The 27,800-nt window shown below is 42.1% G+C and overlaps 1 protein-coding gene across 2 annotated transcripts in view; it reads left to right on the top strand.

Moving 5' to 3' along the window:
* The window catches only part of LOC131672752 (clarin-2), a 476,318-nt gene that overhangs the window by 133,602 nt on the left and 314,916 nt on the right, over positions 1 to 27,800 (top strand). For both annotated transcript variants that reach the window (XM_058950304.1, XM_058950226.1), the window contains exon 4: positions 13,686 to 13,821. In XM_058950304.1, the coding sequence (XP_058806287.1) occupies positions 13,686 to 13,821 (136 nt within the window). The remainder of the gene's footprint in view (positions 1 to 13,685; positions 13,822 to 27,800) is intronic.

The following is a 27,800-nucleotide window of genomic DNA, read 5'->3' as shown; positions in this document are numbered from 1 at the left end:
TATTTGGAGAGAGTGTGTGTGCGGCCCTGCCCACGGCCCACAATCAACATTTTCAACAAGTCTATAATCTCAGCACACAAGACAGAAAATATCTATAACAAGCATATTATATAGATTATTTCTATATAATTTTTCCCGCTGAATACCACTCCGTAGACAGAAGTGGCCTACCACGTTCCGTTATCATTTTTAATGCGAAATACTCCTTAAAATACGGCTAATTCGCGATTAAAAAATGAACGGAGCATTACGAAGCGATTCTGCTTCAGGTTCAGATTCAGCGAATCAATCAAAATCAATACACATGAGTATATATACATGAATGCTATGGCCATGGCATTGTCATGACAACTATAGAAGGTAGGTACTGCAAGTAACAAAGGAATTTGTAGAGTGTGCCTCTCTGGTTGTTATTTACACACTGTAGTTTGCTAAGGTCACGAGTCTCGTAAGTCGTTTATATATTTGAGCCTGAGTTTTCAATTGTGCGTGCCATTCAAGATCATATTTCATATTCAATATTTTTTCTTGGCAATAAAGAAAATTTGTTACTTCAAGATAGAAATATATTATTTGGCTGTGCATCACAAGTCCAGAAAATTATAATGTGGTTTAATCCACCCATAAACGATTCAAAAGATACTAGCAAAAATCAAGATTACGGGACAAAAAGAAAAAAAATTGTATAAAAATCTATAAAAAAGCTTTTTAATGCATTCATATACAATATATTTAACCCATTGAATGGTGATGGTACATATAAGTACAACTTTTTTTGTCTCGGTTTCTTTTATATTTCCATTAAATTTTTAATTTCTATACGTGCACATATATATTTTTTAGACTCTTGCAAATTTAACTTATTAATTTATTAATTTATTAATATGTGTATTATAAACAATTAATGTGAAAAAACGCTCTTTATCTAGATTTACATTTACAGTTCACAATATTAGACATCATGGGTCGAACAAAAAAAAGACCCAAAACAAAAGCACATAATAGAAAAGGAAGGCCTCGCAAAAGAGTTTGGCAAACAGTGCGCACTGGTAGGAAACGGAAGAATATTTAATCTAATGTATCTATATCAACTTTTAATAGAAGAGCTGAAGAAATTGCAACTCAATGTAATAATGACATCGCACTATTAAAACGGGCTTTGAAAATTACAAAAATAAAGTGTAATATTAATTCACGAATTGATAAAAATGAAGAAAATGAGAGTTCAATAATTCGGCATGATAAAGATTCTGCTTTAGCATTTTATTTAGACTATGACTATAGTGTGCGTCAATACAAAGGGTTGGTAGCATATTGTAAATCGAAAAATTGTTCGATTTTCCCACCTTATTTGGAGATAGAGGCGACCAAAAAAGTATGTCTTATTGACACAGAGGTTGAGTCCGAAACTGAAATCATAGTAAACTTACAAGCTATTTTAAATAAAACTGTTGAAAGCTTAGCTGACAGTGAGGCAAAAGATTGGGACGATATGAGTTTATTGAGTTTAGAAATGACAGTAAATCTTGGCTTTGATAGCTCTGCTAATCATTTGAATCCTCAACAAAAATCTAATAGTCCAGATGATATATTACCAGTGCTCAGCAGTCTCTTTTTTGTTACCTGTTTTAGGCGGTTGCAATCACGACGCTTTCAGGAAGCTCGACTATAATCCGCTTAGCAAAAACATGGATGAGGCATATAGTGCACCATATGGCCAGCCGCGAGGCTGGCCAGGTCACTTTGTGCAAAAATCTTTTGTCAAAGCGGCGGACGGTAGTTGTCTCCCTTAGCAGAGAACGGAGACTCCTCAAACAAACAACTCGTTGTTTTAGGCGAGGACGTCGAAACTTCTCTCTTTTGTGTACGGGCATATACAAATGCTGAAGTACAAAATGCGTCACCGATTGCCCTCGACAAGCAACTAATGCTAGTCGACCCGAAGTGAATGCAATGTATATTTGAACGAAGACTTGCAATCACAAGTGCGGATGTGTGTACCTTCACGTGGTGGGGCTGAAAACGCTGTCTCTGCAAAGAAACAGTAGGCAAAACACACAACGCTTGCCCTCAGGGCTACAGGCCAACCGGCCAAACAAAACATAACAACACGGACCATAACAATACGTGGTGAGGTGCGGCCTGTAAACGCCCAGACATTCATCGCGGAGTCTACCACACCTCAAGAGCTCAACTCGAGCCCAGAAAAGCCAAAATCCGGGAGTCACTTGAGGGGAAATCTCTTGGGATTGTGGTACCGCGCGCCCTCTTAGAGGACGGGAGACCGCTCCGGGAACTAGTTGTAGAGGGCCAATGGTCCCGGCAATCCGAATATAATTCGGGTAGATAACAAATTTCCCCCTATTGACTGGCAATCGGTAGGTGCCACTACTGTGGGTAAAGAGTCGCGGCCGTGGTCATAGCAGCCACCCAAAGTTCTTTGCCTCGAGCTCCCGGAGTAAGGCCCGACACCAATTGTGCGAGAGAACAGTCCATTGGGCCGAGTAACTCTCGATGACTAGAACGCACTACGGATGCCAAAACCCTCAGAAAAATTATTTTCACAGAAGGGCAGCATCCTTCCTGCTATGGAATTGACTTAAGCCCTAATAGCTAAGCAACTTTACAATTGAACGCGAAATTAGTGGCTGTCAGCTCTCTTTGAAAGCGAAAACCGTGCACTGATTGCCCATCAATCCAGTGCTGCTAAAGGTGAACACAGGCTAAGATGACAGAAAAGGAGAAAACCCGATATGCTCACTCAAGTGCTACTTTGGTTGCAATCCGTCAAATACCTAACCCTGACCAAGACAAGGTTTGAGCAATATCAAACCTAGCGTGGAATTAAACACGCCTGTACATTCGTAAGTAGTTCTAAGTTATATCATAATCAAATTAGTTCTAAGCCGTTAACTATAATTTAAGCAGTAATCTTAAGCAGTAGTATAAGAATAAAGTTACCAATAAATCAAAATCAAAATAAAAATCAAAATTAAAGATCAAAATTAAAATCGAAATGAAAATAAAATCAAACAAATCAAATTAAATTAAATCAAACAAAAATCAAAAGATATAAAAGAACTAACAGCAATGTTAGAAAGCTAGAAAATAACTAGCTCAATCAACTGTAAATATACTAGAGCCATGGAAAACCATGGAGAAACCCGAAAAGGTAACAATCTAAGCTCAAAGTCAACACACACAAACATACTCACTGCTCGCACTTGAACGCCACTCGAACGCCACTCGCTTAATCTTGAACGCGCACGTTAACGCTAAAACGAACAATCGAAAGCCATACTCCGGAAACGCCACTAGCGATTCCAAGGAAGAGATATAACTAGACATTGTGTTGTACCTCGAAAGCGAAATGGTCAACCATTCTAGGTATAAAAAGGCGAGGAAACGTAAGCAGGAGATGACCGTTGAGAAACCAGAGCACTGCTCTAACACTCCGGTATCAACTCAGTTTCCTTCGCAACCAATCAAACCAGACGAAAGCAAAGACGATTGCCCACCAGTTAAAAGGGTTAAATTGAACGCACAACAAAACCCCGAACTGGGCCCGAAACTGAGGATCATACAATTGAACCTCAACAAAAGGCAAGTAGCCAACGATGAGCTGGGATAAATCATGACAGACAGAAATCTTGACATACAGGTGGCACTGGTGCAAGAACCATATCACTGGAATAACGCGATTTCAGGTATGGGCAGCATCGCAGCTATCCATGGATCCAAAAAGGGTGAAAAGATCCAAGCTGCGATACTTTACAATCCGCACAAAGTCACTGCTACCAAGATTTCTAACCTGTGTGACTCTCACTGTGTTTGCGCACAGATAATCGGAGCCTTTGGTGAAATTTATTTCATAAGCATCTACTGCCAGTTCAGCCACAGCAGGAAGACCTATCTTGACAAACTAGCTAGGACCCTGAAGCAATTGAAAGGCAAAAGAGTCCTAGTTGGAATGGACGCAAACGCCAAGTCAAAGATCTGGTCTAATACACAGGACAAGAATGGGAAAATCATTGAAGAATTCATAGATCAATACGGGCTAATAGTGGCCAACAGGAGGGACCAGCTTCCAACGTGCCGTAGTACGAGGGGCGAGACGGACATTGATGTAACTTTACATACACCAAATCTGTCAAACCTCTTGACTAGCTGGGCGGTGAAAGATTGGACCACCAGTGACCACAGGCCCATAGTGATCGAACTGGATTTTGTCTCACAACCAGTCGAACTCATCCAAACCGAAGAAATATTAGAACCAAGGTTTAACATGAGGAAAGCTGATTGGGAGAAATTCGGGAGACTTTGTAAACTCGAGAAAGAGAACCTAGCTACACTCCCTTTGGAAACCTCCGAAGACATTGAAACGTATACTTCAAAACTTGAAGAGGTTCTAATAAGGGCAGCAAGGGACTCTATTCCATCAAAAACGAGAAGAACGCGCTCTCAACCCTGGTGGAATCCTGACTTGCGAAGTAAGAAGCGTGCGATACAAAGACAACGCAAAATCGTCGCTCTGAAAGAAAAGGAAGGACCGAACAGAGAACAAAGGAAAGCCCTCCAGAGATCACTTGAAAAATTGAGACAAATGAATTCCGACTATACAGCGGCTATTAAAAGAGCCAAAAGCAATAGCTGGCGAGACTTCTGCACTATCGAAAGCGCAAAGAATGCTTGGGCGTATCCATACAAACAAGCATCCAACAAAGTCAGAATCTCAAAAGCGATATGCACGGTTAACCGTAATGGTTCAGTTACAAAAGACTGGAAAGAAACAAGCATGGCTCTACTAGAAGGATTAATGCCTGATGACGACCCAAGCTGCGAAAACGATGCACATGCAGAGATTCGCAGAAATATGCGGGAGGTTCCAACAACCGGCGAAGCAATGCCTTTCCTAACAAGGGAAGTTGAAATGGCCCTTAAAGCGAATAAGGCAGGGAAATCACCAGGCAGAGATAGAATAGAGTCGGAGATGCTTGTCAAGGCAAAACCATTACATCATGAACTGACGAGACTTTTCAATGCCTGCTTAAAATGCGGAGTGTTCCCCAGAAGATGGAAAAGTGGAATGCTAATCACGTTGCTCAAAGGGGTTGAAAAACCCGAGAACGAGATTAAATCATATAGACCCCTATGTCTACTCCCTATAGCGGGGAAGACACTCGAGAGGCTTGTGATTCAAAGAATATCCAACATTCTAAATAGCTCGGACTGGTCTTCGGAGGATCAATTTGGCTTCAAGGCAAATAAATCCACAGAAGACGCCAGTAGAAGACTATGTGAAATAGTAGAAGAGGCAGCATCTGATCCGTCGACCAAGTACGTAGCCGCTATTCCACTGGACGTCTCAGGAGCATTCGATGCCTTATGGTGACCAAGCCTGCTTTCCCAATTGAAAGAAAGAAATTGCCCAAAGAACATCTACAAGCTCCTCCAGATTTACTTCAATGATCGAGAAGTGGGCATATATGCCCACTTCGGAGAAACACTGAAAACAGTGACGAAGGGGTGCCCTCAGGATTCAGTCTTTGGACCGGTAGGCTGGAATGTCATCTTTGACAAACCACTCCGGGCAATAAGGGATGCAGGATATGAGGTACTAGCTTATGCAGACGACGTACTTCCCATCATCAAGGCGAAAACACGCATTGATTTTGAAAGACAAGCCCAAGAAATCATTAATATAATGATGAACTGGTGCAAGTCTGACAAAATGAAGTTGGCAGTGGAAAAGTCAACACTAATATGGCTTAAAGGCCAACTAAGCGAGAATAGGAACCCTACGGTCAAAATTGGGAAAGACAACATTAGAACGCAGAAAACAGTCAAGTACCTAGGAATCACAATCTCGAAGGGCTTCCGAATGGAAGAACATATCCAAAACGTGATTCAAGACTGTAATAACACCTATTTCAAGCTAAGTAAAATAGCAAAAGCAAATTGGGGCCTAAAGTTTAACTCCATGAAAGAGATATATAATGGCTTCCTACTATCGAAAGTTACATATGCTGCTACGGGCTGGTGGCAAAGAACTAATATCAAACAACAAATTGCTTTGGAACAATTGCAACGATCAGTTCTTTGCAAAACACTTAAAGTCTACAGATCCATCTCTCACGAAGCAGCGCACGTGCTTACAGCCTCCCGACCTATAGCTCTCGAGCTTGACGCGAGGGTTGCGAAGTACTGCGTCAGGAAAGGGAAATCGGTAACATTGCACGGCATCCGAATAAAATCGGAGGAACTTCGATCGGGCAGACTAAAAGTCTCAAAAGCCATACAACTCATCAATGATGAAATCGAAAGAGTATGGCAGGAGAGATGGCAGTCAGCCACAAATGGCAGAAGAACATACTGCTACTTCCCAGTAATCAAGGACAGATTAAAGAAGAGGTGGCTAAATCCCAATCATTACACAGTACAGTTTATGACTGGACATGGCGCTTTTAAGTCATACCTCTACAAAAGAGGGTTATGCGAAGACCAACTGTGTAGCTGCGGAGAAATAGAAAGCGAAAGTCATATTCTCTTTAACTGCGAAGATACACGGGAACTAAGAAAGCCATTAATTAAGGCCGTTGAAGAAGAGGACCATGTATGGCCCTGCCCGGAAACGACCTTAGTATCCAGCAGGAAAATCTACAAAGTCTTTGAAGACTTTGCTAGAAAAGTCATAGAGCCCAGGGAAGGAGTACCCAGAAAGAGAAAGCGAAGAAAAATAGTTTCAAACTATGGTAGAAAGACGCCACCTCTTACAAGGTCCCTAACAAAAGGACAAAACTTGCACAATAACCTAATTTTTGAACGTAAACAAGCATATAAGCTTGAAACTTGAACGATAATTTTTGAATGTCGAGCTTCAGAAATAAACTCTAAAGCTCGACAATTTGAACGCGAATTACCGATTTGGCCCTGAGGCGGAGTTTTAACTCGAGTGTCTCGTGGGACCGGCATGCATACTAATAACTGCCTGGGGAATCGCCTTGTCGGCTAGACGAAACCCCGCCCAGACTCAGTAGTCAAAACAATAAATTGAAAGAGCAAACATCGGTATCTGCCGGTCTTGGGAACCATTCTCTAGAAAGCGAAGCCCGACATCGGGGCCGAACCGGGAAATAACCTTTTCGAATAACGGATACCCACCAGCGTGAGCGGGGATGACCGAAACGCAATGGGGAGACATACCACGGTACGTCGAAGCGATGGACCTGTGAGTCGTGGGAGAGATCCCTTAATACAGGTACGCAGGGTGGGATGTTTTTGAACACGAGCCCAGGAGGGGAGGCTTAGCTGGTTGATCGTCTTAGGAAACTCCTCTGGCTGTCCTGGCCGAGTCTCTCTTCTGACATCCCAATTTGGGTTGGCCTCTGCGGGGTAGTGGTACCAGGTCAAGCAAATCTCGTAAGATTTGTACGCTGCGTGCTTCCGACGCGGCAGACGTCGGGGCAACTAGAGTCCCGTCGCGCCCAAACCGAGGGTCAAGCCTTTAGTTCCGCTCTCCCTGAGCGTCGAACCTTGAAAAGATCGGTACTCCTCTCGAGGAGGTCACCGCCTTAGATTAATAAGGCTCCGACTCGCTGAGTGCGCCAGGGATGTCGCAGCAAACTTGACTTCCGGATCTCCAAATACTTGAAAGCGAAGGAGTGAAAGACAGTGGGCTATGCCAACCTAATGGCGCCCAGAGAGAAAGGGTGGTAATGTTTGAATACGCCACACCATCCTCAAAGCGGAAAAGTGTTGAACAACGACGCATAGACTAGCTGTTACCTGTTTTAATGTTCTTCAAATAGTTATAACGATAATTATGTTTGGTTAAACTCTACACCTCAAAGCATTCGTTTAACTCGACCACTGAGAATGTCTTTTGAAAAGGAGGATACTGCGGCAATAACAAAAGAGATTGGACGATTAAATGAAGAAATCACTTATTTGAAAAAACATAAATTTAAATTGGAAAATGGCAAATCGGTCTGCGCAACATATCTTCTACATAAAACAATGTTTGACGGAATACTTTGGTAGGAAATTCTGCTACCACCAGATACCCTATGTGTTTAAAAACGACACACCAATTCGGAAATATGAAAGAAAAATTCATTCCTAATAAAGACTCATTATTATTTGGATTAGGGCTACTGCATGCCGAGATAAAAGCGTTTGAAAATTTATTACACTTGTCATATAGACTAACAATAAAAACATGGGATGTGCGTGCCAATTTGCAGGGTAAGATTATCCTATCATTGGTTATATATTTGTTGACTTATTTGATTTTATAATTAAAGATGATTGCTTATTGCTTAAATTTTTGATTTTATTTCATTAGAAACTTTCAAGCAACAGAAACGGAAAATTCAAACTGTACTATACGATAACTTTGGAGTTAAAGTCGATTTATGCTTACAAGGGCACGGAACGACCAATACGGGCAATCTAGCGAGAAGATGCTTCAGTGATCCTATATTGTTTGCTGATAGTTTAGAGTTGGATCATACTTTAGTTAAAAATATAGCACAAATTTTAATTTGCTTCAAGTCAAAAAACCGATTAGATTTGGATAAACTCGAAAAGTTTTGTTTTGACACATATGAACTACATTATACATTATATTCGTGGAGTAGGATGAACGTTTCCACGCATAAATTATTAAGACATAGATGCGAAATCTCTCGGAAATTTTCTTTGCCTATAGCATATTACTCCGAAGATTCGAGTGAAGCATGGCACAAATTAAACAGGAGGAATATGATACATAGGGCTCGCCAAGACAGTGGACAACATAGACTTTTGGATGTATTTAATCGAGCCATGTACTTATCAGATCCAAAAATATCACTCTTACATCTTGGAGAACGTTTACAGTCACAAAAGCAAACTCAATGTTTTCTAGAAAAAATTGAAAGTTTTTTTATAAGGTATTTTTTTCTACGATTGTGATATTAATAAATTATTAACTTATATTATTTAAATCTATGAAATGATTTATAATTTGTACTACTGTAACAATTCAAGATAAAGATAATATCGAGGATAGAAGCTTAAAAGATCCTTTGGATTGCACAATTGATGATGTTTTCAATTTTGAAGATTCTTATAGTGATTACGATTAACGAGGTAGTTATATATTCAAAATCTATGTTCGTAATGCTCCGTTCATTTTTTAATCGCGAATTAGCCGCATTTCAAGGAGTATTTCGCATTAAAAATGATAACGGATAGTGTTAGGCCACGTCTGACTACGGAGTAGTGTTCAGCGGAAAAAATTACATAGAAATAATCTATAGAATATGCTTGTTATAGATATTTTCTGTCTTGTGTGCTGAGATTATAGACTCGTTGAAAATGTTGATACTTTGACCAAATTTTTTTTGTTCAAAAATAAACAAAAAAAAATTTTGAATGACAGGTTATTATGTGTTATTGAAAAAGCTACAAAATGGCCTATTTACTTTTTAAAAAAAAATTACTGAACCATATTTAAAACTCGAAAAACTCTTTTTTCTTGAGAAAATTTGAACTTTGACCTTCATTTTGAAGGTCAAAAGTTTAAGTGATTCATACGCGACCGTTTTTCCTTTATTCTACATCATTTCAGCTTTAAAATGCCGTTGGGTTCATTTCGCTAGGGGTATTGGTTCGCGATTTATTTCATTTTGGAGATTTGTTTCTGATTTGGAACACTGTGCGCCGGTTCGGGGCGGACCACAACTGCCTTTCTACCGTGGGGTCCTCACCCGCGGACCCTACCACAAGATTTATGTGGATGGGCCCTGTTGCTTGGCCCCCCGTGGCTGCCGTCCACATTGACCACCTGGTTTACCCCGCACGTTCGCGAGCCCTGGTATGCCATGGCCTCTAACCTGGCCTTCGGAGCTGCTGATATGGCTCCGATGATTGGAGGCTGGGAGAGGCCCACAGGTGTGTCACTCACCATGCCCTCGAGGGCCTGGCGGTGACGCCGCTGGACTTCCTTCAGCGCGAGCGCGAACTGGCGCCGGCGGGACACCACCTGACTCCAGTGTACTAAGTCACTGGTGCGATGTCCCGCGGCCGTATACGCGTCGTATTCTGCTTATACGGCTCGCTGGAGGGTGTTGAGGGTAGTCCAGCCTTGTTCGACCTCCCTCAAACCCTCCACGATTTCCTCCCAGGTCCGTTCGCCAGGCGAGGATGCCTTACTAGTGAACCTGGGGCGCCAGGTCTCATCGCCGAAGGTCGTCTCTTCTGTTTGCATGTTCCTATGGAGGTTGATGGGGCTCTCATCGGGATTGCAGCCGCCGTTACCCCCGGCAATTGGGTTGCCTCGTCTCGTACGACGCCCTGCACCGTCGAGGGGGGCAATGGTTCTTCACCTGGGAGTTCCTCGATGATCACGGATGACGAGCTCGCGTGAGCTCGCATCTGTGCTTGTTCTTCTTCTTCTTTCTTCTCCCCCAGAAGGTGCAGGGCGGCGTGTACGACGCCCTCGACGGCGGGGCCCAATTCTAGTCCGATGAGGGCGGCCGCCGCCTGCTCGAGCGTGATCTGCATCATGTAACAATCCCACACATCAGTATCCAGAATATTTTCCTCGGGGATTGAAGGTGGGCGCCTGTTCAGCTTCCCAGGGCCTTCGTCGCCGGGGTCGAAGGTGGGGTCCTTGGCGTCGGTCTCCCAGGTCCTTCGTTCGCAGGGCCTCATGCGTCCGCAGTCGGTATTCGTGGTGGTCTACCCCTCTTCTTTTTCCCGACGATGGGAGGGGGAACACGTGTATTCTGTCGATGCAGTGTAGTGTGTGTGGTTGGTGCATACTTGCGAGGTCTCCCCCGCGGGCGCTTCACCACGATAGTTCATTGGGTGGTTATTGGGATCTTGGCGAAGGGATCGGAAAGGACGTAACGAGGTGGGCTCGAAGTTGTGGCGTTGTCATTCCGGAGTGCGTCACCTGTAGTGTCGGCACATCCGTTTCCGCGTATCGTCGCATCGCTCGCATTAGGCGTGACGCTCGTCGCCTTAGTTCCCTCGGTGGTAGAGATCTCGTCGTCATCTCGTCGTCGGGTCCCATCGTGAATAATCAACAAACCAAGGTATGTGGCCTCGGGCTTGTAGAAGACGCTCTCCTCTCGCTTAATCGAGAGTCCGGCTCGCCATAACCTATCCAATACGGTTTTAAGATGTCGTAGGTGATCTTCAAATTTGGACGATACTACTATGATGTCATTCAAATAGGTGAGGGCGAAATCGCCGAGCTCAGGTCTGATCACGCTATCTATTAACCGTTGGAAGGTGGCGTCGGCGTGCGAGGGACCGAATGGCATTCGTACGAACTGGAAATGTCTCAGTTCGGGCACGGTAAAGGCAGTGATAGGTCGAGATTCTGTTTTGAGTGGTATCGTTTCACCGACCTGAATCTCGTGTTCAATGCCTGTTGCGCATCCCAGTCCCACAGGGGCCTGCGATAAGGCCTCGCCGATGGTCTTCTGCAATATCGCCTGTTGAGAGGCTGTTACTTCGGCTAGTCCGATAGTAGCTAATCTCGGACCAGCCTCCAAACTAGCTACCTCTAGTTTCATCTTGGTTTATGATTTCTTGAGCAGTAATGTATCATCATCCGGATCAAGTACCGCTTTAAATAACCTAATAAAGTTCACTCCTAGGATACATTCCTCGACGAGGGTTGGAAGGATAGCTACCCTCGTCGGCATTGTCATCTCCCCTACGGTGAACGGCAACATAGCATGGCAAACGATCGTCAACTTACGACGATCGGGTAGTCCTGCCGTACCCGCGTGAGTGGTATCTAACCTGACGCCTAGCACAGACGCTATCTGCAGAGCATTATTACCCATTGCTGTGGTGGAAACTCCCGGATCATAGAGAGCCCGTATCTGGAAGTTATTTTCACCGGTAGCCACCAGCGCGTTTCCTGTTCCGGGGAATATCGGGAAACAGATTCGGCGGCTCCACAGCTCTGCTCCTTGCATACTATAGCGCTAGCCTTTGTGCTCTCGCGTGGTAAAGTGACGTCCCTTGTCGTTCGTACCACCTCGGTTCGAACGATCGGAGTTTCCATAGGGGTACCCTTTGACGGTTTATCTGCCGCTACCCGCGCCCTCGAGAGCGTGTGCGATCCATTCGCCACCACCTCGGCCGGTCCAGGGTCTTGGGCTTTACTGACGTCATTACCCTGTCTCTCCGCGTTCACTCTACCGCCACGTTCGTCATCGGCGTCACCAAGGGAGTTCTCGCTCTCGTCGCTCAACACGCTCGCTACAAACGGTGAGGACTGTGTTGACGAAGGCCGCGAGATCTCGTTAACGGGGTTTGGGTTAGGGGATGAAGGAGTGGGGTCAACCCCACCTAACCACTCCTTTCCTCGTTTCCCTTATTGCATTGGGGACAGTACTTCCTGCTGTACCCCAGTAAACCACACTTGATGCATTTGAGTGGCTTAGAGAAATCCCTCTCTCGTCTGCGAGGAGCTTCCGGCTTCTTAGCTCGGTCCTCAGAGGTCAGGTTTTTCCCGGCGAAGTTATTCTTCATCTCTTCCGATATCTTCTTGAGGGATAGTAGCACTTGGCTGAGTATATGGGTGAGTGGAGCCTTCTTCTCGCCATTAATTGCTTCTAGGCTCGGACTAGGTGTCGCTCCCGAGGGCGTCGGCGTGTAGACAGCCTGGTGCGTCACCTTTTCGAGCACTTTCTCCATACGGTCTAACCTGTCGGTGACCTCCAGTTTGTCACTGGACATGGCTGCCACCTTGCCCTTACGACCCTTGCTTGCATCGGTGCGAGGGTGGTACGCTAACTCCGGGTACAGAGTTGACTGAGGGTCTGGTACCACCCGTTCTATCCTTCGCTGATATAAGCTGTTCTGGGCCGCCGTTGCCAGCGCGTTCAGAGTCCATATGGGGTTTACTTCGGACCTCCGTACTTGACCTTGGATGTCCGGGAGAAGGTTGGCGTGTAGCAGGTCCAACTGGCTATCAGGCGTCATCTTAGGGTTCAGCCGCTTCATCAGGCCCATCATGTTAGCGACGTAGACGTTCACTGGTTCGTCTGGACCCTGATATTGGCTCTGAATCTCCTTCATTAGACGCTGTTGCTGCTGCACGCTGGTCCCGAACCATTCTCTTGCGTCCATCTCGAACTCAGCGTAGGAGAGCCATTCCTCCCTCATCGCCTCTCGTACCAGGTGAGGGCAGGACCGACGAGAAGCTTGTGTACGGCTATGAGCATCTCGTCTTCCGTGAGTCCTGCGCCACCCCTCAAGTTATCCAGTCTAGACAGGAAGGTGTCGATGCTTGCATTGCCCTCTCCTGAAAACTTGAGTTTCCATCCTCGGACAATGCGACCAACATCCCTTGTAGTCGACCAATGATTTGGTGTCTGCTAGGATGACTTCATAATAATTTCTATGGAAATTGGCTAAGATCCAAAAATATTTAAGAAGTTTTTAAGTTTTTAGTTAAAATCTTCGACAGTCTATGAAAACACTGTATTTCAAGAAATTTTAAGCAAAAATACTGAATACGAGAATTTAAAAAAGGGGAGGATCCGGAGAATAGCTGGGTCTATAAAGAGGAGGGAAGGAACACTCAGGATTCTTTAAGACTATATATATAGGTAGATATATAGTTGTTTATATGTAAAATCGATTAAAATACAAATAAAATATTATTTTTTCAGTTCTTTTATGTTCCATTGGTATGATTGCTTGGACCATTGAATTTCGCAGTCAATTATATACAAATGTATTACCTAAAGAAGATTTAGAAAATTATTGGACTAGCGAAGGTGTAACCAAGTTAGGATTTTCATTTTGGTAAGACTGCTACTATAATATTCAAAACTTTCAAAAACCATTTACTCTGTGTATAAGATTACTATTATAAAAATGCTCCATCTGTGCAAATGGTTATATATTTAAACTATTTGTATTTAATTCATTGTCTTTGGGCTTAAAATTATAATAAATATTTGCCTTATTATTTTTCGTTTGTCATTTTCATCTAAAATAAATTTATAAGTTTTGATGCTGTTTCCCTGTTTACAATGTGCCGAAACCCTGGCTTTTTATTGGCCCTCCTCGTTGTAGTCTCTCCCTCCCCTTTTTTCACTGTCTTTGCTGGAAATCACTGTCCAGCGTGAGCTGTGATATGTGTGCTCATGCTTGACTTTGGTTTGTTTGACTCAGCAGTGGATAATTTCGATGATGAAGCGGAGTACCACTGAAGTGTGAAAGAAAGAGAGAGCATGATGATCGATTATATAAGTATCACTAGTGAGCAATTAGACATACCCTTTAATAAACGTTGGCCGCCGGGGAACATAGAGACAGCTATAGGCAATAATAGAATTTTGGAAAGTAAGAATCGTTTTAGCACGGAGAGGAACCAGTAGCTTGGAAGATCATGAAAACTAGCGATCCAGGGCTACATTGTGAAGAATGAGTCAGCATTTCTCTGCAACCATTTTCAGCTCAACATCGAGGAAGGTATTCCCATTAAAGTTAGGTCGCTCTCTTTTTAACTGGGTCGGTAAACTGCGTCACATACGTAGAAACTCGGCGTTTATCCACCTGACAGCGTTTATCCCTTCTCTCTATAATACGTTCCTTTATTCTTACAATAGAGTTTCTGACGTTAATCTGTCGATTTCCTTAGACACCGGACACGCAAGCGAACATGAAAGAACGCGTAATTTGATTTGTGTACGTTATTATGGCGGTCCATCGACAAGTGGCCAGAGCGAACATTGTATTAGTGCTAAGAAATAAAAGTAAGCCACTGCGAAATTGTGAATGATTATTGTGTTCGCTTTCACCCGTATTTTCAGGTGCAGCACAGGATCGCAGAATGGCCCGCTCTGCGTCCTGAAAAGTATTTTGCCTTCACGGTGCGTCAGAAGGTACTAAAAATGAAGTCAGAATAATTTTCTCGGGTAAATTTTTTTTCACACTTTATATCACAGTTTCAGTCATTAATACTTTTTCCGAAAATATTTTATAAAAGGCTTTTAAAGAAAAAAATTTTTAAAGTGAAAAAAAAAAATATTTTTATGAAAATTTATTTAAATAGCAAAAAAACAAAAAAAAAATGGATTTTAACACTTGTTAACAATATTTATTTGTAAAATATATACATTTCAGGGACATTTTTTAATGATAAATTGATTCAAGAAAATCACACGCTGTTCATTTAACAAAGATATAATTGTAATAATTTCAGTTCAATATTCGAGAATATCTTACTCTAAATGTTTTCTCTCAAGTTGAAATACTTCAAAGTATCTATAAACATAGCTTGACGGCTTCAAATTCTTGATATGTAAACATTAATCAGGAGACCTAGCACATTCGTAGAGATAACATGTAATCTTTTCATTGTAAGTTCATGTTTATAATCTGACGAAAATATTTCCTAAATATAATAAATAATTGTGCACGCATGGAGACAAAATAATGGTATAAATGTTCGGGAAAGAATTTCGTGTTTTGTGGACCTTTCTACCCTCGCTCAGCTCGGGCGTAAACGCCACACGAGATAAGAATCTATTTTCCCGCACTTGGATCGTAATGTACTATATTGTATTTGAAAAAATCAAAATTAATGTATGAAATAAAAGATGCTATCTTAGAAAGAAAAAATAAGTTTTATTCTGAATACAATTCAAGTGATGAGAGATTATTAGCAGTTATTTGTTCAAGTTGTAAATTATCGCTGCATCATTTGTATGCTGAGGATAGTAGATAATAGTTAATTTTCTATCGCTAGATAATAGCTAATTTTCTATCGCTAGATAATAGTTAATTTTCTATTCTCTGCATTGTTTTACTCACTGTTTGTTGTTTCTATAAATTGATGTATCAGATATCATACATTTCTCTCAAGTTGATATTTGCCTGTATGGCATGTACGAATCATTCCGTATTAGAGATCACGTTTGAGTGACGGGATAATGATTGGATGTATGGGATGATTATAGTGATTGAATATTCCTAGAATCAAAAATTTATTGATATCAAATATTAACTTCAAGGGTAGCAGACGAATTTTTGCTGTATTGTATTATTTATTGAGTATCGAGTGTTTTTATCTTTTCATTTTATTTATTGTTGATATTAGATTAAGTCCTAACGTAATTATTTATTCTTTCAATGTTTGTAATAGCGTGGGTCTTCGATGCCAACAATTTCGCTACTATTACTGAATTATTTAAGGGGAGGGTAAGGGAGGCGGTGTATCGCTCCTAGCAAAGCAGGAAGGAGAAGTGCATGCAAATAACTTTCACAATATTCCAGGAACTCATCCTTTATTACAACTGCACTATCATAAGTGCTGACGAACTAAACAATTTCACTTATGCTAATATAACAGATCGTCGCTTAATCTAAATAAGACGGCCGGCACGTGAGCGCCTTGCCGTCTCATTAACCGGCTCAAACGACAACTTATACTCTAAAAGAACTAAAGCACTGCTGGAAATTACGCCGACTCGGGGAAAACCTGGCGCAGCAACACGAACCGTGAAATCGCCGAGGAAAAGAGAGATGCAAAGAGAGAGGAGAACAAATAACCTGACCGATGCTGGCGGAAGTTGCTGTAGCTGGCAGTCTTGCAGATGCACCACCGGCAGCCTGGCAGGAAAACTGTTGGTTGCTGCGTTGCTGGCGGTTTGGCAGGAGAACCTGTTGGTTGCTGCGTTGCTGGCAGAGAAACCGGCTCGGCTTATCTGCAGGAAGACTGCTGGCTGCTTGGCTGAATAAAAGGGGGCAGGCTTCACGGTGACGATCACTCAAGCTAATGCGGCCGATTGTACTCGCATGCGTCGCATCACTCAATATTGCGAGTACGTGAGAGCCGGCTTCTCACTCCTTCTCCCTCCACTCGCCTCCTAATCAGCGGCACGCGGCAATGCCAGTCACGACAAGTGCCGCGCGCCAAGTCCAATCACTAGACTCATATATTGCTTCTCTCTCTCTCTCTCTCTCGCTCTCGCACTCCCAATGCTCGATCGCGTCGTCGCGCCTATGGCTTCGCCTTCTGTTCTCGTGCGTTGCTGAAAATAAAGAGGCAGGCATCAGGCACGTGAAAATAACGTGCGTTTGATGCCAGCCGTGTGCCTTCGCCTGGGAGAGAGAATTCAGGCATACACGGTGCAGGCTATGACCAGCCTACACCGTCACATGTTTAATCGAATTTATAGATAGTTACATAAATATTATTTTATTTTCATTCAAAGAAAAAAAAAAAGGGTTTAAGGACTCCCTGTTTTGAGAAAGTTAATATATTCTGTTATATTTGCGAAGTACGAAACGGAATCTCACCGTTGTTTAGTTAATGATCTGATCAAAACTTCATATTTGAAGTATTACGGATTTTCAATGAAAAATTTGGACAAACCATGGGTACCTACGATATAATTTGTAATACTTGTAGAAAAACCTTATCAAAATGGAAACAGAGAAAATCTCTTTAATGTGTTGTACTAGAACCAACTATCTAGCGTAAACCACTTGTAACGGTCGTATCTATGGGCTTCTATACTATTTTCTCCTTTTCACTGCATTACAGCAATCCGCTAAACTTGCAAATCTACACCTATCAATTGGTATATAGAACAACGCCACGTCACGTATTATACGATTGTATTAGCATAAGAATCAAATTTCATGACCATATAAGGAGTGTGACGTTGTAACGAAAGCTTGCTCGTTATCAATATTTAAAGGTGGGCAAGTGAGGCGCACTCATACATAGCAATCAAGGAGGGGGAAAGGAGGGAAAAGGTAAAGGAATGTAATTAACCAAAAATCAAAATCATACTTCAAATACCGTTAAATGAACATACCGTATAATTATAATCACAACAAGCTTTACAAACCCTTAATCTCTAGCGAACATAACGGTCTTACAAACACGTCTTAACTCTACTGAACACAATGGTGTTCTTAGCACATACTACAATGAAAGAACAGAGAACAAATTAACTAATTTACCGCGCTTACCAAATCTAACCGACATACATAACGTGTCGCCCGGCAGGTGATCGCCATGACGACAAACCGACTTAGCCTACTTAAACTAAGAGAAAAAGCCGCCTGGCGAGAGATCGCCTTGACGGTACGCTACCTTAACAAAATTAATGTCGACCGTAATTATAGCAGGTAGCCGGCGCGTACATGCCTTGCTACCTACCTGACCCTTACAACTACTCGTTGTGCCATACCGCTAAGAGAGAGAGAGAGAAAGAGAATGAAATAAGATTAAGAGTATTGACCTTATCGATGCAGGAGCGGGAGGTTTGGCTGCGTCCTGCGGATGGTGTTGCTGGCCGTCGCTGGGCAACTCTTCATCGGCTCCTTCCGAGAAGAGTCCCTAGCAAAATGCTGATGGAATGGCACTTGTCCTTTTTTTCTTTGCCTGGTTTCTCGTTTCAGCTCCCTGGGTGGCTTGTGCGTTCGGCTGTTCTCTACCTCTGAATTGTACTCTGCACCGCAGACCGACTAATGATCGTCTAACCGCTCGTTCGCTTCCGCAATCGACAGCTTCTTCGCTGCTCTTTCTCTCCTAACTTAACCTACTTATTAAGCCGCGCGCAACCAATGCGCTAATTGGTTACGAGTCGCGCGCCTGTCTAATCCTGCGTGGAGTACGCACGCCCCTCTCTCTCTTTTTTTCTAACACCTATCCTTGTCGTCCACTTAATGGCTTTGGGCCGGCTCGGCCTCGCTCGGTAATCTCCGTTGGCTGAAAATAAAGATCATGCATTAGGCGCATTATTAAATGTGCCCAACGCTGGTCATCGTGCCTTGCCGAGAGAGGGGGAATTGGGGAAAAATACCGACGAGAAGAAGCGCAACGCTTGTTCTCGTTACGTCACTCTACTTATAAATTCTAACGGGGATTTAGACCGCTACAATATATGAATTAAGCGAGATTGAGTAGTGGCTGGCACAAATGCAGCTCTTCGCGGCACTGCGTTTTCTGCTACGCAAGACCGGCCCGGTAGGTCAGATCGCCAGTTGGTCCACGGAGAGCGTCGTGGGTCACGCAGATTAAATCGCGAAAGTTAAGGGAAGCGATAGGAAGGAAAGGTAGTACGAAAGAAAAGCCATGCAATTTTAATAGTGTACGAATATATAAAGTTTATGTACGTGTCAGTGTACAGGGCGGTTCGGAGACAGCGGCGAGATAGGCAAAGCGAGAGAGAGATCTAAGGAACAGTCGGTACTTACATTAATCGAAGCCCTTTAATTACACCTTGGCACGATTGCGGAATTCGCCTAACAGTAGCGAAGGAAGAGGAGGTATTGCACGCACAGTTGCACCTTTCTCACTTGTCACAGTCCAAAGTCATTCTCTTGCCACGAGGCAATTCACAAAGAAAAGCAAATATAAACGCTCGCACGGTCGAATGCCTCTGCACGGCTCGCGAGCTATCGGCTAATTGTTGGCTCTTCGTCACGCGGCGTGCGGCGCGCGGTTCGTCATACATGTCGCTAAGCCTACACGCGTACGCGGTCTCTCTCTGCCGGCGCTCTCTCTTACCTTCTCTGCAGTCGTCGTCTGCTGCTGCTAAGGAGAGATATAGCTCGAATAATATAACATTTATGATATTCTTAATATTATGGCCATATAGAGAGAGAGAGAGAGAGACATAACGAGCTGATGTCAAACTCGTTATAAGATATAGATATGATAATTTTTATTGTTCAATTAAAATGCATTATTAAGAGTAGTTTCAATGAAACTAAGTATTTTTTATATAGACTTTAGAGCATAGATTAAGATTATAATATTTCTAGGTACTTTTAATTCTCAAATCTCATGGAATTTTAATAAACAAACATAATTTATTTATAACTTTGCAAATATTAATTATTGTATTAAACCGGATACTCTGAGCTCGAGATGACAGTCTTAGGAACATGAGTAAGAATTCATTTTATTGATAGCAACTGAGTTACTATTGTTATCTATAAATCAAAAGTTATTAATTTATTTAAATAAATAAAAGTATATTAAGCGAAAACATTGACTTACTGTACTTAGTGACAAAATTGTTATAATTGATAACACAAGCCGACAAGGAGAAAAACCCAGAAACGAGACAGTACGTTCCCAAAGGTTTTTCGTGCGCTGAAACCAAATCTGACCTCAGAATTGCTCCATCACCCTAGGTTTTCGAGAAATCCTAACCTAAAAGTTCAACAAACACGATTTTTCACTATATTTCGCGTAGTATTACGTCGTAAGCCAATTTTATTTTAAAAAACGAGTAATGCTATCTCAAAGTACTACTCTTACCCATCAAAACCCTTTTCTCAGATTTAAAAAATCTTTTTTTTCCATCGAGATATCGTAGATTGAATTTGAGTGATTTAGCGATTTCGTTACAGCACGAAATAGTGGCGAATTTCCGAATAAGGAGTTATAGTGTAATTATATGTTTTTTGGGTCACTGAATCCAAATTTAACGTCACAATGACTCTATAATCTCAATTCCCTTAACCCTAGAGCCCCATAACCTGCGACGCTGTAACCCCTAACCGACATACTCCAAAGTCCTTAACTCTCGAGCCCTTTAATCTGCTGCGGTATAACCCCCGACCCTCACACCCCAATTTCCTTAACCCTCGAGCCTTTAACCTGCAAAGCTTAACCCCCGGCCATATCGAGGGTTAAAGAAATTCGGGTTTGGTGGACGGGGAATACCGCTGGGTCAATGGAACAACGATAGACGTCATTTCTGCTGTAAAAGAAGATAGAAGAATTTATGTCTGTGATAGGAAAATTCATATCCAACTTACGTATACAAGTACAATTTACGTTTACATACAAGTGTCTATAACTTGCGAAACCGATCAGCTAGAATTTTTAATCTTACATTTTTCTGGTCTACTAACGATGAAGAAAGTATCTACGTTAGCAGATATCGGATTCACTTAGGGCCTACATTTCCTTACTTGAGGATAACCGTGTATGACATTGCTCAAAAACTACAAATTTTTGTGCTTCGTTCTTCATCCGTGTTAGGGATCGTGTTTGTGCGGCAGGCTAACGGATAAGTCACTGGAATTGAATTTTTGGTATTATTTCTCGTACAACACTGCGTGCAGTACTTTCATTAATTTTTATTATAACTTCATTTTTCAGAAATGTTATCATTACCCCATTCCGGTATTAGAATAAGTTTATAATATTATTTGTGTTTTAACACTGCTCGAAAACTCCAAGTTTTTGTGTTCTACACTTCATCCGTTTTAGAGATCGTGTTTAAGCGGCAGGCTAATGGAGAAGTCACTGGAATTAAATACTTTCTATTATTTCTCATATAACACTACGTGCAGTACTTTTACTGATCTTTATTATTACTTTGTCTTCTAGAAATTTAATTATATTTACCCATTTCGTTATTAGAATAAGTTTATAATATTACTCGTGATTTCCAATTAACTCATAAGTTATAGAAGATGTCGGCATGTAGAATTCCATGCAAAGTAAAAATCGATTCCTTTTGTAATATCTGCGGTAAATTTGAGGTAGCTCGACTTCGTCGATCAATCACTGATATCATTAAAGATCAGTTTGAAGAATGTTACGAGACACCTATGAAGAATTTAGACAAACCATGGGTTCCTAAATATATTTGTTTAGACTGTCGCCGAAGTTTGAAAAACTGGAATAAAACTAAAACCGAAGTTGTTCTCCAATCAACAATATGGCGTGAACCTAAAAGTCACCATGATTACTGTTACTTTTGTAAATGTGATATTTTAGGTTTCAATCATAATAACAAAGCTTCTCTCCTTTATCCAAACGTTTCTAGTGTAACAGCAGCTCAGTATGGAAAAATAGAAAGAAAAAAAAATTCTGATTCTGAGCCAAAAAAACTTCAACCAATAGAAGTTCCGGTAACAGACAAAAGCAGCAGTAGTGATGAAGAAGATTTTTCTGACTCAGAAAAGCCCAAACTTTTCGACCAAAATTCTTTGGATGATCTGATCCGTGATTTGAATCTTCCGAAAGATTCTTCAGAACTCTTAGCTTCAAGACTAAAAGAAAGAAAACTTTTATTACCTGAGACAAAAGTTTCTATTTACAGGAAGAGAGACATTAAATTTCGGCCATATTTTACTTGCGTGGACAACCTTGTTTACTGCAACGATACAAAGCATCTCATCAGTTTATATGGAGTTCAAGGATGTTATAATTTCAAGATGATTAATATATTAGTTGGCTTGCAATCTGGAAATACGAAGCACCCCTGTTTTTTGTGTCTCTGGGACAGTCATGGACGAGAAGAACATTGGGTTCGGAAAGAATGGACGAAAAGAATCGGAATGGTTGTTGGATCACACAATGTCGTCCATGAGAACCTTGTTGATACTAAACATATCTTGTTACCTCCACTCCATATAAAACTGGGCTTGATGAAGCAATTCGTCAAAGCACTAGATAAGGAAGGCGAATGTTACAAGTATTTTCAGGGCAAATTTCCTAAATTGTCTGAAGCGAAAATTATGGAAGGCATATTTGTAGGGCTAGACATTCGAGCACTTATGAAAGATGATGACTTCCTCTTGACAATGACGACTAATGAGAGAAATGCTTGGATAAGTTTCAAAAGTGTCACCGAGAATTTTCTCGGAAACCATCGGGACCCTAAATACAAAACTATTGTTTCGACAATGCTACAGAATTTTCAAAAATTAGGGTGTTTGATGGGCCTGAAAATACACTTTTTGTTTTCACATTTGGAATACTTTCCGGATAATGTTGGGGCGTTCAGTGAAGAAATGGGTGAAAGATTTCATCAAGATTTCAGAAACAAAGAGGAATATTATTAAGGTAGATGGAATGAGAGCATGATGGCTGACCATTGCTGGGCTCTACACCGACGCGATACATTGACAGATAACCATAGACGCAAATCTCTTAAACGTTCATTTCAAGATAAACGACAGCGTCTTCATAAAAAAAAAGAAGTGAAAAACTGTATGGTTGCAGATATTCAGATGCAACACTCACAAACTGAATAAATGAGATTTCAAACGCGTAATTGAAAGCTGCGTAGAATACAAGGCTTGGATATTGAAGGGATTGAAATGTAGAGACATACGGTTATACGATAGCAGCTTGAAGTGCTAATTGAGGAAATTCTGGCAAAGGAGTCTGAGGTTGCAGACTTGCAGGGCTCGGGGGTTGAATATAATTTGGAGGCTTGAGGTATTCTGCGTAGCGAATTTCGGTATGAGGGTTGAGGAAATTGGGGTGTGAGGGTCGGGGGTTATAGCTTCGCAGGTTAAAGGCTCGAGGGTTAAGGAAATTGGGGTGTGAGGGTCTGGGGTTATACCGCAGCAGGTTAAAGGGCTCGAGAGTTAAGGACTTTGGAGTATGTCGGTCAGGGGTTACAGCGTCGCAGGTTATGGGGCTCTAGGGTTAAGGGAATTGAGATTATAGTCATTCTGACGTTAAATTTGGATTCAGTGACCCAAAAAACATAAAATTACACTATAACTCCTTATTCGGAAATTCGCCACTATGTCGTGCTGTAACGAAATCGCTAAATCACTCAAATTCAATCTACGATATCTCGATGGAAAAAAAAGATTTTTTAAATCTGAGAAAAGGGTTTTGAAGGATAAGATTAGTACTTTGAGATAGCATTACTCGTTTTTTAAAATAAAATTGGCTTACGACGTAATACTACGCGAAATATAATGAAAAATCGTGTTTTTTGAACTTTTAGGTTAGAATTTCTCGAAAACCTAGGGTGATGGAGCAATTCTGAGGTCAGATTCGGTTTCAGCGCACCGAAAACGTTTGGGAACGTACTGTCTGGTTTCTGGGTTTTTCCATTTTTTAAATTTTGTCGGCCTGTGTAATTTTTAATTAACGGATTTTATATTTACATTATAAGATTTGGCCAAAAACGTAAATTATCTATTATTCAAATATTATTAAACAATTTAAGTATTTGTTATTTGTAATTATGTCTACAAGCGATAAATTATTTTTCTATGTAAGAAATTTTAATTGTTTTACTGTAAAATTTGCGCTATTGGATTAACTAACTTTGTTAGTTAATAATTTTTAACTACGATTTTCACCATAATTGTGAAATAGGCGTAAATTATCTATATTATATTCTGTATTTTTTACACTATTTACATTTTCTTCAGCATTATCTTTTTTATTGTAAACAAGAGAAAACGATTTTGCACATTTGCAATTATAACGTGAAAAAGGGCTATCCGGCGTATATCTGTGTATAAATAGGCTCAATTTTGCACAAGCTAGAGATATTCTCTCCTAGTCTTGCTAAGTGAGCACTTGAAATCGAATAACCTTGTCTTATACCTGAATTATTTTTCTCTTGTGATTAGCTAAGCAAGCCTTTCTTCTGCTATTGTAATTTATGCTTGACTCATAGAACACTTCGCACTATGAGAAACTACGGCAAAGCCTATCTTTCCTCCATTCCATTCCAAATAATTAAATATTTCCATTACATAAATTTGATTTTCAATTTTAAGATTAAAATTATACATCATAAACGATTTTAGATATATTTACTTTATTCAATTTATATAAATGAGATTCAATTTAGATAAATGACATCACAGATACGAGGGTTGTCCGATAAGTACTTAGCCTCACCGCCCGATGGCGCCACTCTCGCAAAAGAAATATTCTATCACGTAGTACAACCTTCTCGATGGTTACTGTCAAGTTTTCAGCCGGATCGGAGTTGTAGTTTATTTTTGAGAGCGTGTGAAAGCAAGTGTGTCCGTTGATTTTTGAAAAATGGAAAAAGAGCAGTATCGGTCGGTGATTTAATTCTTGTTTTTGGAAGGGAAATCGCACAGCGAAATCAAAAAGCGCTTGGATGCTGTGTACGGTGACTTTTCTCCTTCGATGGCGACCGTCAAAAATTGGTTTAACGAGTTTCAGCGTGGTCGAACGTCGATTTTTGAAGAGCCACGTCCAGGTGCTCCGAAAACGGCTACCACGGAGGATAACATGACAAAACTTCACGATCTCTTATTGGCAGTTCAACGATTGAAGGTGCGCGAGATAGCTAAGATCGTAGGTATCTCAAAAGACCGCGTGGGTCATGTCCTGCATGAAATTGTGGGCATGAGAAAGCTATCGGCGCGATAGGTGCCGCGTTTGCTCACTCTGGACAACAAGCGCAACCGTGAGACAACTTCAGAGCAATGTCTGACGCTGTTTAAGCGCAATCCGAAGGAGTTATTGCGCCGTTTCGAGACAGTCGACGAAACATGGATCCACTGGTATACACCAGAGATCAAGGAACAGTCGAAACAGTGGACTTTACCCGGCGAAAGTGCTCCGAAGAAGTCGAAGACTGCCCCATCGGCCGGAAAGGTGATGGCCACCGTTTTCTGGGATTCACAAGGTGTGATCTACATTGACTATCTGGAAAGGGGCAAAACGGTCACAGGGCTGTACTATGCCGAATTATTGGGCCGATTCGACGTCGAATTGCAGAAAAAAGGTCCCCATTTGGCGAAGAAAAAAGTGTTCTTCCACCATGACAACGCACCGGCTCACACCTCCGCCGTCGCCACGGCCAAATTGGTCGAATTATGCTACGAACTGCTGCCCCATCCACCGTATTCTCCAGATTTAGCCCCGTGCGACTTCTTTTTGTTTCCAAACTTGAAAAAGTCACTCGCCGGGCAGAAATTTGAGTCGAATGAGGAGGTAATCGCTGTCATGGAAGCCTACTTTTCAGACCTCAAGGAAACGTATTTTTCAGACGGGTTAAAGAAGTTGGAGCATCGCTGGGCCAAGTGTATCGAACTAAAAGGAGACTATGTTGAAAAATAAAACGCCACTTTTCCAAAATTTTCGTTTTTCTTTTGTAGGCTAAGTACTTATCACGATATAGTAGTATCACGATATAGATTGTGACGGGTGATGCGATTGTTGAAATCGCTCGCCCTGTTCTCCTCTCTTTTTCCCTCTTCCGCGTACCTTCCCCTTCACCTCTGCCACATTAATATCTTGGTAATTTAAACCAACTATCGACGCTCGATGTGGCTTTATTTCAGGTTTGATTCTTGATCGGCGTCGGTGGTTGCAGCTACAGAGAGAAGAGAAGAAGAGAGAGAGAGTGAAATAATGTTGCCGGCGTGACTCACATATGTGTGCGTGGCCGGCGGTGTTTGACCGATTTTGAGTGCTGAGGGAAGAGGCTAGAATATGCCGCGAAGAACGGCAGAGCGCGAGCAGTACTGACCAGATCAGCGTCGCGAGTAATAGCGCGAGTGAAAGTTCACAAAAATAAAAAGAGACTATTCCAAAGAACATTGGCCTTCTCTCGTAGTAACGGGAAGCGGCGAGGAAGCTGAGGTAGACTAACCAGCCCTCTACAGCTATTTTTCTAGCTGAAACGAGATAACGAGTAGCAGCAGTTGGAGGGACGTCGACAAGTGGCAGAGCGACATCAGCAGTAGCTGCTCGTTAGATTCCAGCCAGCATGCCTTCCTCAGGTCAAGTACCCCGTCGTATTTTCGGTGCGCTCTTCATCTCTCTCTCTCTCTCTCTCTCTCTCTCTCTCTCTCTCTCTCTCTCTCTCTCTCTCTCTCTCTCTCTCTCTCTCTCTCTCTCTCTTTCTCTCTTTATCTCTCTCTCTCTCTTTCTCTCTTTATCTCTCTCTCTCTCTCTTTCTCTCTTTATCTCTCTCTCTCTCTCGATAAATCACCAGGACGCGGACAAGTAGTAGCGTGTGCGCTTAAATCGCACCACGAACGATGGGACGAACGATTGTCAGGCGATGCTTTATCTCCGGTGCATTTATTTGCACGAAGATGAACTCGCACGGACTTTCATCCCCAATGCGTAAAACCGTATCGGGTATTTGTAATTAGCTAAGAGTAAATAAAGAGTGTGAATAGACAATAATTTTCGATGATTTCTGTTTATCTACCTATCTCATAACTGCAGCATTCGGAATTATTAGACGACGAGACCCCATTGACGCCTTCTGCAGAGAATCAAATGCACCTTCTGTATTCTTCCCTATATAAATAATTAATTAGTGACGCGACGTTTTGAGCTATTTTATTTGATGCGTGAATCGCGAATTCAAGTGAAAGAAACGAACGTGTTACAAGATTGCTGCTTTTAAGGATATGCAAGAGGGGACAGCCACCGTGCGCCTGGGCTAAGCTCTACTAATTTTTAATATTGGTTCAATCCCGGTGAAGAAAGCCGGTGCCGACTTTCACGGGCCGACGTTCACTCTGATTGGGAGAGGATCAAATGAATAAAATTATCGACGATAAATTAGTACATTTGGCGATCCCATTCATTGACGCCTTTTACGCTACAAAATTCACTTCGCCGTGGCGAGCGCGCGCGCTCAGCCCCTTTCGCGACCAAAGTTCGCGAGATCACGCGAGCGCAATCGCTCAGCGTGCGCGATAGAATTCGCTTAGAATCAGTGGATCTGTAGCGAGAGCTGGCCCGAAAGAGATAATTTAGGATGTTACACACCAGGCACCGACGGTCCGTCGGTGGAGAGACGGCTGAGAACGGCTCCCTGGTGACGATGGGCTCTGCTGCAGATAGGGCCGCAGCATGGACTTTACCTCTGTGACACAGAATGGTCGCTGCTCGAAGTTTAACTGCAGACAATTCCCTTTTTTGGCGGTTGTAATAGCGGGATACTCGCTATATCAGTTCGCTTGTAGGAATCGTAGACCGATCCTCTTTAAGTACAAGACGACCCTAATTGCCTAAGAGCTCACGCCTCACTGCCTTT

Source organism: Phymastichus coffea, unplaced genomic scaffold (assembly GCF_024137745.1).
Source record: "Phymastichus coffea isolate CEN01 unplaced genomic scaffold, Cenicafe_Pcof_1.1 PCOF00001, whole genome shotgun sequence".
NCBI lineage: Eukaryota > Metazoa > Arthropoda > Insecta > Hymenoptera > Eulophidae > Phymastichus > Phymastichus coffea.
The sequence above is the reverse complement of the archived record's forward strand: the minus strand, read 5'-3'. Positions and strand labels throughout refer to the sequence as shown.